Source organism: Anser brachyrhynchus, assembly GCF_964034855.1.
Source record: "Anser brachyrhynchus genome assembly, chromosome: 15".
Lineage (NCBI taxonomy): Eukaryota > Metazoa > Chordata > Aves > Anseriformes > Anatidae > Anser > Anser brachyrhynchus.
In genome coordinates this window covers 10,513,329-10,528,983 of record NC_137733.1, presented here as the reverse complement: position 1 = coordinate 10,528,983, position 15,655 = coordinate 10,513,329, and the positions used below count along the sequence as shown (strand labels likewise).

Sequence of the window (15,655 nt, the reverse complement as noted above, 5' to 3'; positions counted from 1 at the left end):
CACTGGTCACCTGAGTTTCTTCAAGCATTGTACCAATTTAACTGCTAAGAGAGAAAAATGCACGGACAGCTCAGGCATCTCCTTTATTTAAGCACACTTACTTCCATGCTGACTATTCTGCCAGGTCTATACAAACCTACAATAATTTCACCACTTACCATTCCATTAAGGACACTAAAAAATTAATGATGAGGTAGGTCTGATACCAGCTTCAGTGATCGTTCCAGAATGTTAGGGTTTTAGAACTTTCCTGCTTTCAGCATTACCACTAAACAGATCAGCAGAGAAAATGCTGTTTCTGTCTACCAGAACACTCACTTTTTCTTTTAATTTCTTTCTTTCACTCCCTGTCTCTCACTCACACAGGCTGTCAGGTACTGTGGAAAGTCTTTATCTGCTTACCGTGTGCTTTACGAAAGTTCTTCAAATTGCGCCTATAAGGCCGCAACTGGAAAGAACACTGTGTGACCATAAACATGCATTCCCACTCAGCTTCCTTAAGTGAAGAATGCTCTTCTGCAGTGATAAATTCTTAGGTCTGGGACTATGAGCCCATATTCAGCAGATGTTTCTATCCAACACTTTCCACCAGTCTTTAAATATGTGGTTGACTTTTGTCAATGGAATTTTGTTCTGCTTCCCCTCTACTTAGAAGGGCATTTCTGTTTAACAAGTGACTTTAGATGAATACTTATGATAAGGTTAACTGATTTATAGGGCAGTTTTTATTTTTATACATTATTAAGGGTTACACATCCTCATATACAACGTCCATATACAACTGACTACTGCTGAAGTCAATTGTAGAAATCCCACTGATACCAATGAGGAGAGGCAGTAAACACAGAAATAGTTGGAAACACTTCAATGTTATTTGCTTTATTTTACTGTGGCTTGGTACACCGTCGGTCATAGTGAAATACAGCCACGTGTAAAAGGCCTTTGGTAACAGTATAGTACTGCTGTACAGATCTGTTACAGGCCACAAAAGGCAGCATCCAGATTCTTTGACAGTCTTTAACCTTAGGGCACACTTACTTTTTAAAATGCACAGAAAATCTGAACAATTTACACTTTCAAATATCAGTCCATCTGATACTACCTACAATGCTGACAGCAGTCAAAAACATCTTAGACAGTTATGTTTAGGGTCACAGTGAGAAAATAGTGTTACTGAGTCACAGAAGCACTTGCAAGTGCATTTGAAGACAAACACATAGCATATATAATGCTAGCAGAGATCTTCCAGGACAGCTTTTTAAGTGGAAAAGTATTATGTTCAGAACCATCTCTATGAACTAGCTATGTTATTAATGTCAGCATGTTATCACTTTGAAATTTTCTCATTTACACACAATGATAAGGACATAACTTGCACTGGGGAAAGCACACGTGACATTGCTCCTAACACACAAGAAATACCTGTCTCTGTTTAGCTCCAGACCCACAGTGCTGTGGGATGTATCCTGTAGCTTGGATTCAACAGTCCAGATCTCTGCTCAGTCTTCTGGGTAATATCCTCTGCTTGCTGCAAAGGCAAAAAAAGCTTCGTCACTGAGGCTTCTGAGGCCTGGATTTCATCGTTCATTGTAATAATGTGAAGTACAAAATAAAACTCAGATAGTAAACCACGTTCTTAAACCTCTCTGCTAAATGTGGTAAGACTATGGCCCAAGAGGCCACTCAGATAGGATTCTGTAATTTTTTCTATACAATTAAAGCATGTACTTTGAGAGACAGCTTGAAGCAGCAAGATGTAACACACGACATTGCAGAGACCCTTTCCAGTGATAGCAGCTGATATTCACTCTGATATTCTCTGCCATCACCACTGAGACATCAGCATTCATGACCAACCACATAGGTCGATGAGTATCTGTTTTAGTTACTTCCAAGCTCACTACAAAGGCAGACTCTGTTATCCAGGATCATTATACAACTGTTCTAGCCCTAACGCTACCAGGGCTGAAAGATGGAATTGTTTGGGGTTTAGAACAGCTGCTACAGCATCTCTTTACACTACCGTAGTTGGTCTCAGGTTAACACCTCTCCTCTGATCTCATCTGAGACAACTCCTGACGTTACTTTGCATCTGCTTCAAGTCATGTCTTGGGTTGATTTACCAATTAACTGTACTTTATACCAAACAGAACAGAAAGAGTACAAGACTTGTCCACAACCTGTCAATTATTTACTAAAATACAACTTTTCTCTGTGTATTAGTTAATGGTACTTGATTTTTTTGTTGTTGTTTCTGTCAGATTTCACTGAAAATGAATTTATTTCAAGGTAAAAAGTAGAAGATTGCTACCAAGAACTTATCAATATGAACATTCTGTATTTTTCAGAACTACATCTTCAAGCTCACTTCCAGAGGTTTGAAACGAACAAACACAAAAAGGCGCTAATATTCCTGTAATGCATAATGCATGCAGAGACATCTCAGGAGGAAAAGAACAGAAGTAAGTTATGGAAGTACATAAATCTTAAGAAGAAAAACTCAACAGCACTTCCAAAACTCCGTAGTAGAGCAAAAACAAACAAACAAAAACATCAAAATAAATATTTTTTCTTGTAATTTGCAGGAACAAGTGCAACCATTCCTGGAAACTGCAATACTCAGATTCTGTATCAGAATTTGCACTATTGTAAACTGCTCATTACCTAGCAACTGCTCTTCTTGTGGAATAAGTATTTTTTTCTATAGCATTACATTTCCTGCACATTATCTTTTATAAATATTCTTTTACAGTTCTTAGTTTTTGAGCCCCTACAGTGATTACAGTCAACTAATTTAACACATATCCCACAAGTGAGGAAAGCAACCGAATAGTTTAGCTGTACGATAGATTATCAAGTTAAGATATCCCTTTATATAATACAGTCATCCCTGATTATTTCATTCTTATTGTAGTAGAGGGAAACCTGTACTTCAGATGCAGTCTCATTAATAAATAAATAAATACCAGTAACCCTAGATTCCCACATGTATCAATATACAGTGACATCAACTTGATTCTGAAATTCAGCTGTTTTAGGCTTTTGTAAGTCATCTTTCAGGCAGGATTAGCATCACTTCCATTGTCAGCATTGAATTTCAAACGTTACAATATCCCTGCATAAGCAATAATAATGAACCTATTGTAGCAATTAGCTCATTTCTATTTGACATCATATTTTAATATAACATTCATTCTGATTACTTTACTGTTGTCGAATACTCTCTGCCACATGTAGAAACATTTCAGAACCCTGTGTGCCACAACAGAGCGTATGAGCTAACCCGAGGCCATTCTTTGAGCATTTGCTGCTTATACTTTAATACAATGCCTGAATAAGTTGCAGACATATTTTGAGCTTGAGTATTATTTACTTACCTTTATCTCATCATTTTCTTCTACATCATTGGCTTTTAATAATTAGTGAAGTATGACAAGTCAAAGATTTACAGAAAGCTAGCAGCTCAGCAAGCAGTTTGTAGGAGCAAGAAAAAATAAAGGAAGGCTACTATGAAGTCCAGCAGTGAAATTCTGCTCTCAGTAAAATCAATAGCATCATTACAGAGGTCAAAAAAACCTTTCCTGTAGAAACATCTTGGTTATAAAATATGTCAAAGGGAAGCAGTATGAAGGCCTATGAAATCTCATATTAACATGAGATGGACATAAAGGAGAAAATTCACAATGGAGTGTAAAAATGTACGTACAATGATGGGAATTATTTCAGAGTGGATCTGCAGAAAGCATGTATGCACTTCATTCCTACTGCAGATTATAACAGCATGCAAATCTTAGGTAGGAAGCAATATGAACATACCGTACTAAGCAAAGAGGAAAGAACATTAAATGGAAACATTAAAGAAAGAACATTAAATGGAAAGAACATTAAGAGACCTGAGATCAGATCTTCAATATATACAAATCAGCATTGTTCATTCGGTTTTCTTCAGACAATTCTAATTTGCTTCAGCCAATGATTCTTAGATTTAATAGGAAGGAGTCCTTCCAGGTCACTATAAACAGTTTTCATACTGAAAGAAATAGAAGAAAGCATTCTTCTATGCAGCTAGTATTTGGGATGCTTTATCGTTATGTCTGATTATTTGTGATTTATACTTTTTTTTGTACAAAAGAGATATCAAAAAAAGGGTAAAACTGTAATTAACTGATGTTTGCTTTCTCATGTTATTTGTAATTTATATTTCTCTACCCAATTTCACATAAACAGATGCTATGCCTGACTTCTCTCACTGACATTAAATAAATGAGTAAAACTACCACATTCCATAAAGTTATACCAATGTGAAAAAGAACCACCTTAGATGTACTACTACTCTATTTTACTGCTCAATTTATAATTTTTGCCACTATTAAAAACAACAAAAACAAAAAACAGCGTTCTGGTATTAAGAGAACATTAATTTACATACCATAATAGACCATTATACAATAAACTAAACAAAATACATGTGTTCTTTTATTGGACTTCATCCTAGAGTCTTGTCCACATAAACCCCCTTAATGATGAAATAGATTATATTTTCTTAGAAGGAAAACCTCATTTCTGCTGTTCCAATTTTTTTTTCCCCTCCAAAATCAATGATCTCGAAAAACACACACACAAAAGTCCATTATTATATACCTGCAATTTTATTTTCTCATTAGGGAAATTGAGTATGTGTGTTGTAAACTGTACATACCTCTGTCTCCACAACAGCAAAGTCTGATTCCTATGATTTCAAGTAAATCTATTATTGATTTCGTATAATTTAAAATAATTGAAATAAATTATTAAGTAGACCATACATAATCTTCCAAGGATACAGACAAGAAGATTAGCTTATTCAGCTTTGCTTAGTTACTTGGTTGTGCTGTCAAGGAACGCACTGGTTTCTGTTCTATCCCCAACTAGGGACGGCACTGTAATTTAGAATCAGGACACATGAAATGAAGCCTACTGTAGAAAGATTCCCCTAAATTATGCCACACTTTCCTCTACCCCAGTGACAAGTTATCTTTGTCAGAAGGACAAACTGTCACCTCAAATCTTTCATCTCCAACTTCCTTTATATGCTCCAAAGGACAGACAGACTTCAGGAAACCAACCTAGTTCCATTTCATAAGGCTTTGACTGCTGGCGTCAGCTTCCAGCAAGCAACTGAAAGGTCCAGAGGTTAACTGAAAATCTTTAGCACACTTGGAGTTGGAAAGACTATGTTTTGATGGCAGAGTCATACTTAATTAATCCCAAGTGGATTTATTAAAAACATTGTTCTTCTTGTCCATGTTATAAGATATAAATAGAAAGAAAAGTTTAATTAGTTAAGGAAGAAATTTGAGCTAGGTCTCAAATCAAACATTTGATCCATGAAACAGTAACCTAAGTAGTGGTTATTGTCACCTTTTGAATCCTTTATAAGTCAGAGTGGCAAGCCAGAGCCAACAATACTATTTTGCCTGGTATCTCCTCAGCTATATTTCCTTACCTAGCTGAGAAAACTATAAAGGTGAGCAGCTGACTTGAGATTGGTTAAATGACATGACTGTGTAGAGCTGCACCAGTAGTAAGTACAATAACCATTGCTCTAAGATTTTAATTGCTGGAATTACATGTGGATGGACCTTCTGTAGATAAGTATGTTTTCTTTTTATTCTTCAGAGCTGTTGGGGGAGAAAACAGAAGCAAACATTCTTGACTTTATTGTTTCCCACTGTCTATACTGCTATTTGTATTGCCAAATGCCACGCATTCCAGTAAGAGTCATTGATAGATTAATGGTAATATTGAGTTTACTATGATGTACTTAACCAGGTAATAGATTAAAAAGATTAAAAAATTGTACATCAACTCACAATACTGTTTACGTGATCCATCTCATTAAAAAGTACTATTTCAGCAGTACTATTTTTAAAGAAGTAGCATACTAGATCTTCTAATTTGCTTAGGAACAGCAGCAATTTCAGTCTGATCAAATAGGTTCATCTACCTTTAGAAATCATTAGCCAAATAGTATTCCTCAAAACATAAAAAACCCAATTTGCTGTAAGATGCATTTGCATTTCATAAATCTCTTTGCAATATATTATTTTGAACAGGTTTAAGATGAGCCTCACAGACATTCTAAGCCCTTCTGACATTGCTGCTGCTCTGCGTGACTGCCAAGGTGAGAAAACAATTAAAACTCTAAAAATCTATTATTTTGTGTAACACATGGCAAGTCTAATTCAGTCCCAAAAGCATACTGGACAAGCACATACTCTCAACAGACTTCTGTAGTCTCTTTCCGTAGCAGCTGTCACAGTATATTTGTTCATGAGATTTCTATTTGTGGGTGGTTTGAGATTGTTCGTAACCTATCGCCCTGTGATTTCTTGATGTTTACCAGGGTATTGTGCAGTATAGCAAAATGTATTCTTTGTCAGCCTTCACCTACTGTTCATGTTTAGAACAATTAAAACGTAACAAAGCTGCATCCTCAGACCATTTAGGAGCAGTAAACATAGTGCTCTGGGGTTAATTTATTTATTAATTTATTTTCAGCTCCAGATTCCTTTAGTCCCAAAAAATTCTTTCAGATCAGTGGGATGTCTAAAAAGAGCAGCAGCCAGCTCAAGGAGATCTTCCGGATTCTCGACAATGACCAAAGTGGCTTTATCGAGGAAGATGAGCTCAAGTAAGGATTTTCTGTGTTACTGTAACTAGTAAGAGCCTATCCACAAATTACCACTTTTTTCTTTCCAGAACTGTTCCATAAAGGGGTGCCTCAGGTTATGCTAAACATTGAAAAACCCTTCAGCAGGTTGTGAATGGTGCATTTGAGTAGACAATCCCTACAGTCAAAGCCAAATTAGTAAATACCTGCCGTTACTGCTTAGTACAGAAAAAAATAATAACTACTCCCTGGGGCTGGATTTTGGTAGTGGGCAGAATCCAATGTATCAGGGCTGGACTTACAAAGCAGAATCGTACATGAAGAAAATTTACCCTCCAGTGTTTGTGGTAGATAATTTATTTACAGATAGCTATCAGTGTGATAATACGGCCAACAAAAGAATTGTATGCTCTGAAAAATCATAATCAAAGGTGCTTTCCACCTAGGTATTTCCTTCAGAGGTTTGAGTGTGGAGCCCGAGTGTTAACTGCCTCAGAAACCAAGACTTTCTTGGCAGCTGCAGACCACGACGGGGACGGTAAAATTGGGGCTGAAGGTATTTATTTCTATGTAGAACTAAGATCCTCAAGGTATGTTGTAAGTGATGCGTGATTCTCTTTTATATTGATGGTACATTAATGTACCTCCAGTTAATTTGCTGAAACCCCTTCAGTACTGACCTGTATGAATGCAGAAATGGTCCCTGACCTTACAGCTTCATCTCTGCAACTCCTCATGCATAAGCAAGTCAAAAAGAAAAAGAAAAAAAACTACCCAGCTGCTCTAAGGAGCTTCCTCACTGCCCCCCATAAATTTCCAGTTGCTTTGCAATGAACAGCTCCCTGTTTCTCCTCCCACCTACTCTGATGTAAAGCATCACCAGTTCACTTGTGCTACACGCATGTGAAACAAGGACAAAAGAACCAGCCCTGCACAGCAGAATCACCAACACGCACAAAGGCTCATTTACAGGAGTATCTCCCTAAAGAAATGCTGCTAGTTTCAGTGAAATCACTCTCAATGTGCAGGAGCTAGCAGCATACAGTTGACTATTAGTTTTGCATAATAAGGAGAACAGCATGATCAAGTGTCACTACCCCGACACGAGATACCACAGAAGGCTCTGTGCGTGCAGATGGAGGTTGTTTACCTCCGGTGCCGGGCTACGCATCAGATAAGAAGCGGCTGTTTTAGGAAGCAGCAGATTGCATCCACCCCCTGGAAACGATGGTGTGGTTTAATGGCTGCCCAGGGTGAAAACCTCGCCATCTCTTAATTCCACCCTTCTGGGTCTCATTTTGGACAGGAAGCACACACTCACAAAAAAAGGCCTGGAGCCAATGGCAGCTTGTCCCACGCGAGCAGCAAGCTGCCCAGCGAGCATGAAAGGGGCTTAGGGAAGTGCACGCAGGGAATGTGCTGCCGTGCGGATTGCCCAGCTCACTGCGCTAGGGGCACAGGACTCTTCTGCTCCTTTCTTTGGAAGGAATTAAATCCAGTTCCTTAGGAAACATGCCAGAGCAACCACACATGATTTATGAAGCGATCTATATATTTAATAGAGTCTTTCTGGGACAGGATTGATCAGATGCTCTTAACTCACAGAAGACAACACTTCAAAAAAATCTTCCTAATGCTGGTATCTTGTTGAACACCACAATACCACATGAAGCTTCACACATTTTTAGCTTTATCCTCTCATCTAAATCAACAATTCTCAACTGCTGAAGCACTACAAATAGCTAGTAAGACACACGGACTCACTTTTAATCCTGCTTCAGGTCTGCTTACTCTGATTCTACATTGGCCATTCCATTAACTCTGCCCAGAATCATTATTAAGCAGAGAAAGCTAAAACTATCCTGGGCACTTTATTATTCCTTATAAATGTCAGCAAATCACTGCCTTTCCATCTGCTGTTTGATTAATTAGATTTGTCTGCCTAAACAGGAAATTTAGGCAATGTCTCTCTTGCATGCAAGTTTCTCCCATTCTGATCATCTATCAGGTAATTGCTTTCTGTTTATTTCGATTCTAAATCTCTTGATAAGCCATTAATCTTTTCTTCCTAATCCTTTTATTTTACTATTCCTACTGTAAGTATCGTCTTATTTTTCACAGAATTCCAGGAAATGGTGCAATCTTAGAGGTTCAAAAAGACCAAACAAGATGGAATTGGGATGAATCTGCAAGAAAAACTCCAAAACCTTGAAAATCAGCAGTCCCTTATGTATTTCTCTCGACGGTGTCTGTTATTTGTTCACTGACTTAATAATATAATGAAACACTGATTAATGATTTTTTTTCATTGTGTGGACCATTCAGCATGTTCTAAACTCTACTTTACCAGACACTTCCCTTAAAAATATCCAATAAAAATTAATTACTGCAGCTTGTCTGTGTTTTTTTGAACAATAAATGGAAACATATGAATTCTTAACAGAAAGTGTTAATCTCTCAAAGATCTTAATCTTATCAGAGCCTCCTATATAGATCTGATTGAACACAGTGGGAGTTCTCCCTACATTAGACTTTCTGTATTAAGCTTGAAGCCCTCAAAACCCTCAGTTCTTAGGCCAAGACCTGGGGCTCAGATATAGCTAGCAGGTAGGTGAAGAGTCATCTCTTACTGACTTTGAAATGAAAAGCAGTATTTTTTCTTATTTTGCCTAGGAAATGGTTTCTACATGAGAGTGTTGCAGTTTCAAGCTGTATTTTTTTACACTAACCAACCAAGAGAAGTTAAAAATCATATGCTTTCCTGCGGAAAGAATTAAAAAAAAAAAAAGCCTCTGTGGGCTTAAGGCTTCATATAAACTGTAAGGCTTCAAAAAACAGAGGGGAAGCAAAAGATGTCCTTCTTGGTGGTATTTTTTTTTAATTTTTCTCAAAGGGAAGACTAAAAGTGTGGAGGAAAGACTTGCAGAAATGTATGTTGAGAAAGCTCCAACGTATTCTAGCAGGTATTTCTGGGCTATGTTGCCTAACATAATAGTAATTAAGAAATTCCTCTTAGCCTCGAATGTATTCATCACTGGAGTGAAAGCATTTAAATACACTAAAGTTTTCTCACTAGACAGCAGCACAAACACAATCATGATTCATCCTTGAGTACTCACCTCTAATGCCTTCTCTACACCCAATTACTCTTCTAGGAGCCAAGTACTGAAGAATCAGCCAGAAACATTTACTGCTTTAAACATGTATATATTACCCTATACCTCTTAACAGCTGATGGTTGAAAATAGAATTTTTGTCCCATTTCAAAACATTTTAAATCACCTTAGTTTAGTTATTCATACACTGGGATACTCAGGACACGTGAGAATTTAAAACAATTATGACATTTTTCCTTTTATTGTGCAAAAATAATACTAACAAACTGATAAAAATTTAACACTGAATTTAAATAATATTTCTTAACATTAAGAAATGTTCTCACCTGGCAAAATTCACGAGAGTATCAAGGACTTGAACAAAGCTACTCAGATTTACACAAGATAAGGATCAGACCCATGGAGATTCTCACAGCATAAGATGGATGTCACTGGATATTCACAAGAAATAAAGTTTGTTCTTGGCAACGAAACCAGCCTGATGACAGAAGGGTCTTGGACTAGTTCACATGTAAGTAACAAACCGTTCTCCATTTCACTGACAATTAACTTTCCTGACCTTGACTAACCATATTACATTAAGCAGGAAAATGCATGTAAAACAAAGAAGTTTCCAGTTGCTGTTACACTCTGCACTCTATCCCCTCTCAACATCTCAGCCTCTTCACCATGTTCCTACACAAAGAAACCCAGAGGCAAAGTACAAATTCTGTTATTCTCCACTAAGATGCAACACATTGCTGGAGCCAGTCACTGGACAGGAGGTGGACAGAAGATTTATGCACTGCCCTGACCCAAAAAAAGTTTTTCAGTGAAATTAGAACTCTTCATTTTCCAGAAAACAGAATATATTCCAGCTGTCTGCATTAGAAGTTCCTGTAAAACATCTGAGCTACAAAACTTACTTAAGACCAATCAAGATGCCAAAGAACAAAAAGACTAGGGAAGCACTTTTTGGCAACTACCCTGATATCTATCTTCTTTTACCCAAGTTGTATGTAAAGTCTTTATAATAAACTTGTGCATCATTACTAGCTTCAAACATGCCTCAGTTGTTTGTTTATAGCTTATTATTTGATACAAGTTGTGTGCTACAGTACAAAACAAGAAAGATACAAGTCACTTACTCTGAGCTATTTTGAGATATCTCTAGCACGCCAAGTACTGCAGTTAAAGAAATCCTTCCACACATTTCCATCACACACACATAAAAAGTACCTGAAAAAAAAGCTCCAAAGTACGGCAGCTACTGCAGCAGATCACTGGTTTCTGTGGGAATTTGCATTTTAATTAAAGGGAAACTCTCTGACGTAGGATTTCTGAAATAGAAGAAACTTTTAAAGTAAAATCAACTTATCACTTCCCTGGGGTCCCTCAGGTGCTAAATCATACTTTCAAATGCTGTTGGCCTTGTCCGTAAAACCCATGAAAGCGATATCTCAAATTGGATTTTCTCACTGACAGAGATACCTTTCCGCTCCATGGCCTAAAACAAAATGTCATGGCTAAGCCTCATTCTACAGACATGGTATGCTGAATTCTGATTGCTTTCAAGCAGGGAGGGAGTTGTAACTGAGAAAGCTCCCGCACAGGGGCCTACTGACTGACAAAGAAGGAAAAAATATATTAACCATATTGTAAGGACACAGTACATTGCATCATTTATCACATGCATACTGGTGCACACTGAAGAACATGAGCAGCTAATTTCTATAATCGTTGTAATAAATGAAATGGAAATAAGGACTGCCTTAATCAAGCATACTCAGTACCAAGATTTGACCAGAGACAGTATTCAGAAATCGGCTACAGCTAACAATCATGTTTACAGACTGCAATAAAATTTGCAACTAGTTACCAGAACTGCCACTTGTAAATTATATTCTAAAACTTTTTACTAGACACAACTATAAAAATACATGTTTAGAAAACACCAGAATACTTATGATTCCAGCAAGAATACAGGTCTCCTTAGTTCCTTTGCATGTTTACATTGTTTACCCCATAATACTCTGTAAAAATATCCTGCGAACAGTTAAAATTAAATTTAAAATATAAAAGAATAAACAGTGGCCTATTCAACCTCTCAGCATGAAAAAAACAATACCATGCCTTAAATACATCAAACTATGACATAATTCCTCATGTAATTCTCTCTCTTTCAAGTCTTGCTGTGATCAGCAGGGAAATAACTAACATATTACTGTTACTCATCTTCAGCACTGAAATCCTTTTACCTGTCTAGCCCCTTCCTCATCCACTCTTCCCAGCTTTTCTTTCATGGGTACTACAGATTCAGTCTACAGACAATGCCTAGGCTATCCCAACACATTAAACAAATCAAAACATTTAAATATCTCCAGTTTTTCATGAAAGTAGGGTTTTTATTGCTATTCAGTGACTCTGTATCCTTAACTGTAACCAAAACTAGTATAAATTTACTACCTTCCACTATGGAACCTTGGATTCTGCAAAGCGTACACAACTGTTATTAAACCATCTCTACTCACCGTGACACTCAGATAGCTGCTCGCATTCCTTGACATCACACTAAGAACAAATCTGGGGGAGATGAACAATGCTCTTCAGAACAGAGGCAGAACCCTCGCAGCTGGCTGCACTGTTACATTTTCACACACAGCTACAAAGGCCTGGTACAGAATTAACAAAGCATGCAGACTAGGGATACACAGGCATTGTGCTTTTTGCTGGATCACAGCACTATTTTGTAATTTATTTGCGAAACTAATCCCAAACTGCTGAGTCCACACATTTGTTAACACATTTAGACCACATACTGTCAATGGAACAGCTATTTGAGCTGTCAGCTGTATTTACTTACAGCTGTCAGCTCCAACACCCGGAGTGATTGATAGTATACCTTTTTGTTAAGTCTGTTACTATGCAGCTGATGGAAATGCTCAAAATAGTACCTAGAAGCAGGCTCAACAAACCAAAAAGTATGACTGTACAATGCTGAAGATATTATTTCTTATTCCAACTTTTTTTTAATATAAATTGGAAAGCACTAATAAAGTCCTTAATTATTTGTCTCTTGATGCTGAGGTTGTCCTCTGTCAAATTTCCAAAGTACTTATGCAGCAGCTTAATTTTACGTAATCATGGGCTAGGAATCACATTTCAAACTCAGGGAGATCTGATGTCACTTTGCAAATGCCAAGGTGTGGTGTTACTGCACATACAATTAAGAAGATGGGATGAAATTGGAACCACAATTGAAGTTCCTTCCCACCCTGTTAATTTGTATATTAGAGATGTAATAATTTAAATTAATTGAATCTATTATCACTTCCTCTTTGTAGATTCTCATAAATACTTCCACCAAGAAAGATATAAAATTACATGTGAGATTGCACTGAGCAGAACTGTATTTTAGCAATCACTACACATACATAAATTCCTTTCCTAAAGAAAGTTTGGCATGGAAACACCTTCCTTATCAATCACCAGTTACACTGAGTATCCACTGTCCAACCATACATGACTCCACAATTCATCCCTTGCAACAGTATTTGTATTACAGCAGTAAACAGGCATCCTAGTCATAGACCAGGATCTTAGTTAAGTCCCAAGCAAACACACATCTAAACGATTATCCCAACCCAAACCAAAATCCACAGTCACTATGGTTTTATAGTTTCTTCGGTAAGAAATTAATAAACCTGACTACTTACACCACCAATTTCAAGGATTTCCATGTTTTGCTTAAAGCGAGTGAAATAAAGAAATTTAACTTTTCTGGCCTGCCATCCTGATCACCACTGCCCTGCAGTATAGCATGGACAGGGAGGAACTTTTTTTTTTTTTTTAACTGATATATTCCATACTGACTGGATGTTCCCAGAAATTGTCTCACCTGTGCAACAACCTTTAAACTGACAGGCCATAACTCCAAATGGTTTATCTGAGCAAAGCACTGAAATTTAACTCACAGCTGTAGGGTAGGAAGCTAGAATTACCGTTTTTGGATGCCTGATCCTGAGGCAGATGGCCTGATACTTATTCAACATGAACTCAGAGCAACCCTGTAAGCCTCATGGCACCAGCACCTTCCCATTCATGCTTTTTGTGCTGGCCAGGGGGAGGAGTCACTTTAACCTATGGTCTCTCTGAAAAACCAAAGTTAAAGTACAGATCAGAATCTCTTGGCAGCTTTGGAAACACTTCCTACAGCTGTTCAAGACCTGGCTGACAGTGACTGGAAACGCTGTATGGTGTCCCTCCAACCAGTCCAGTTCACGCAACACCAACAGCTTCTTAGCTCTTAAGAGGTTTGGGTTAAACACCATGAGCACAGACAGAAAAGGTCACACCCAAGGTAGTGTTGAGCTCCGCACCCATGGAAAACAAACCTGCACACATGTACTACCTTTACATGAATTCACATGCTCACACTCTGCCTTGAGCCAGCCCTACAGGCCTCATTCCAGCAGCTTGCCTGGCACACTATACCTCACAGCCAGCCCAGGACCGCCATTCTGTGCCTCCCCTCCCTCACAGGAGGCATGCCCCGCCATTTTGTGCCTCCCCTCTCTCACAGATGGCGGCCCCTGACATTTTCTGCCTCCCCTCCCTCACAGGAGGCATACGCCGCCATTTTGTGCCTCCCCTCCCTCACAGGAGGCATGCCCCGCCATTTTGTGCCTCCCCTCCCTCACAGGAGGCATGCCCCGCCATTTTGTGCCTCCCCTCCCTCACAGGAGGCATGCCCCGCCATTTTGTGCCTCCCCTCCCTCACAGGAGGCATGCCCCGCCATTTTGTGCCTCCCCTCTCTCACAGATGGCGGCCCCTGACATTTTCTGCCTCCCCTCCCTCACAGGAGGCATACCCTGCCATTTTGTGCCTCCCCTCCCTCACAGGAGGCATGCCCCGCCATTTTGTGCCTCCTATCCCTCACAGGACACATACCCCGCCATTTTCTGCCTCCCCTTCCTTACAGAAGGTAACCCTCACCATTTTGTGCCTCCCCTCCCTCACAGAAGGCAGCTATCTCCCTCAGGCTAGGTACCAGGTGGGTTACAGACACAGCATCCCAGCTGGGATGCAAGACAGACCTAAACATTGACCCTGCCAGCCCTGGAGAAAATTGCGTTCCTCTCCCTCTTGCTTACACTGCTCACTTTTTGGGTACAGACTGATTAAATATTAAATTACTGCAGTCTTACATCATCTTTATTTTGCACTGGGCTCACTCAGCACCACGTTGGGTTTTCAGGAATCAACTCACGAGGCTGATTAGACTATCTGGAATGACATCACTAGCGCTGGAAGTACATAGACACTAAAAGAGCAATGAGAGCAACCAAAATAATGACAAAGTGGAAAATGAAAAACCTAAGAGTGCAAGATGTGCAATTATATTTTTTACACCTTTTTAGGTGGTTAAGTAGGCAATTATGTAACTTGTTTTTTTTTCAGATTCCCAAGCTTCATACTTGTAAGAGATGTATCGCTGTTCTGCACCATGTATCTGTCTCTACTTATAAATTCACACTGAATTTTGATTAAATTGGAATTGAAAGACAGCAGAAAAGCTTTTCAAGTGCTTCATGAGTTAAATGCAGCTACCTAATATGTGCCACACAAAAAATAACCAGAATAAATGTAATGCACCCATTTATGGAGAGAGGATTACCTGCACTACATGATGCTGGGACGACATGTCCTTCAAGATATTCAAAGTTGTGGATCTCATCTCTCAAACCTTGTTTTTTACCCCTAGAAATAAGGCGTTTCTACTTATTCACCTACTGGGCGTCTTTGAGCAGAAGGGAACTGAACCGCACTGTGTTTTTGCCCTTCAGAAAGGGGCAGCTTTGGCCAAACCTCTCAGGAACCTCTCGCCTGCAGAGGGGCTGCTGGAGG

At 38.7% G+C, this 15,655-nt stretch overlaps 1 protein-coding gene and 1 long non-coding RNA gene across 3 annotated transcripts in view; one reads left to right on the top strand and one right to left on the bottom strand.

Annotated features, from left to right (window-relative positions):
• The window catches only part of LOC308178278, a 25,721-nt gene extending 10,111 nt beyond the window's left edge, over positions 1-15,610 (bottom strand). Inside the window, exons 1-2 of one of the 2 annotated variants that reach the window (XR_013939666.1) lie at positions 15,426-15,610; positions 1,423-1,528 (exon numbers count right to left, since the gene is read on the bottom strand). This is a non-coding gene — a long non-coding RNA (uncharacterized lncRNA). Of the gene's footprint in view, positions 1-1,422; positions 1,529-13,748; positions 13,869-15,425 lie in introns of those variants that run through there. The other variant, XR_013939667.1, reaches the window with a different exon arrangement.
• On the top strand, positions 5,439-9,161 carry LOC308178026 (parvalbumin, thymic CPV3). The gene is made up of 4 exons (XM_080555992.1): positions 5,439-6,163; positions 6,541-6,673; positions 7,099-7,208; positions 8,774-9,161. Exons 1-4 carry the CDS (start codon positions 6,103-6,105, stop codon positions 8,797-8,799), a joined length of 330 nt encoding a protein of 109 aa, XP_080412118.1. The 5' UTR covers positions 5,439-6,102; the 3' UTR covers positions 8,800-9,161.
• Positions 15,611-15,655: the final 45 nt, after the last annotated feature.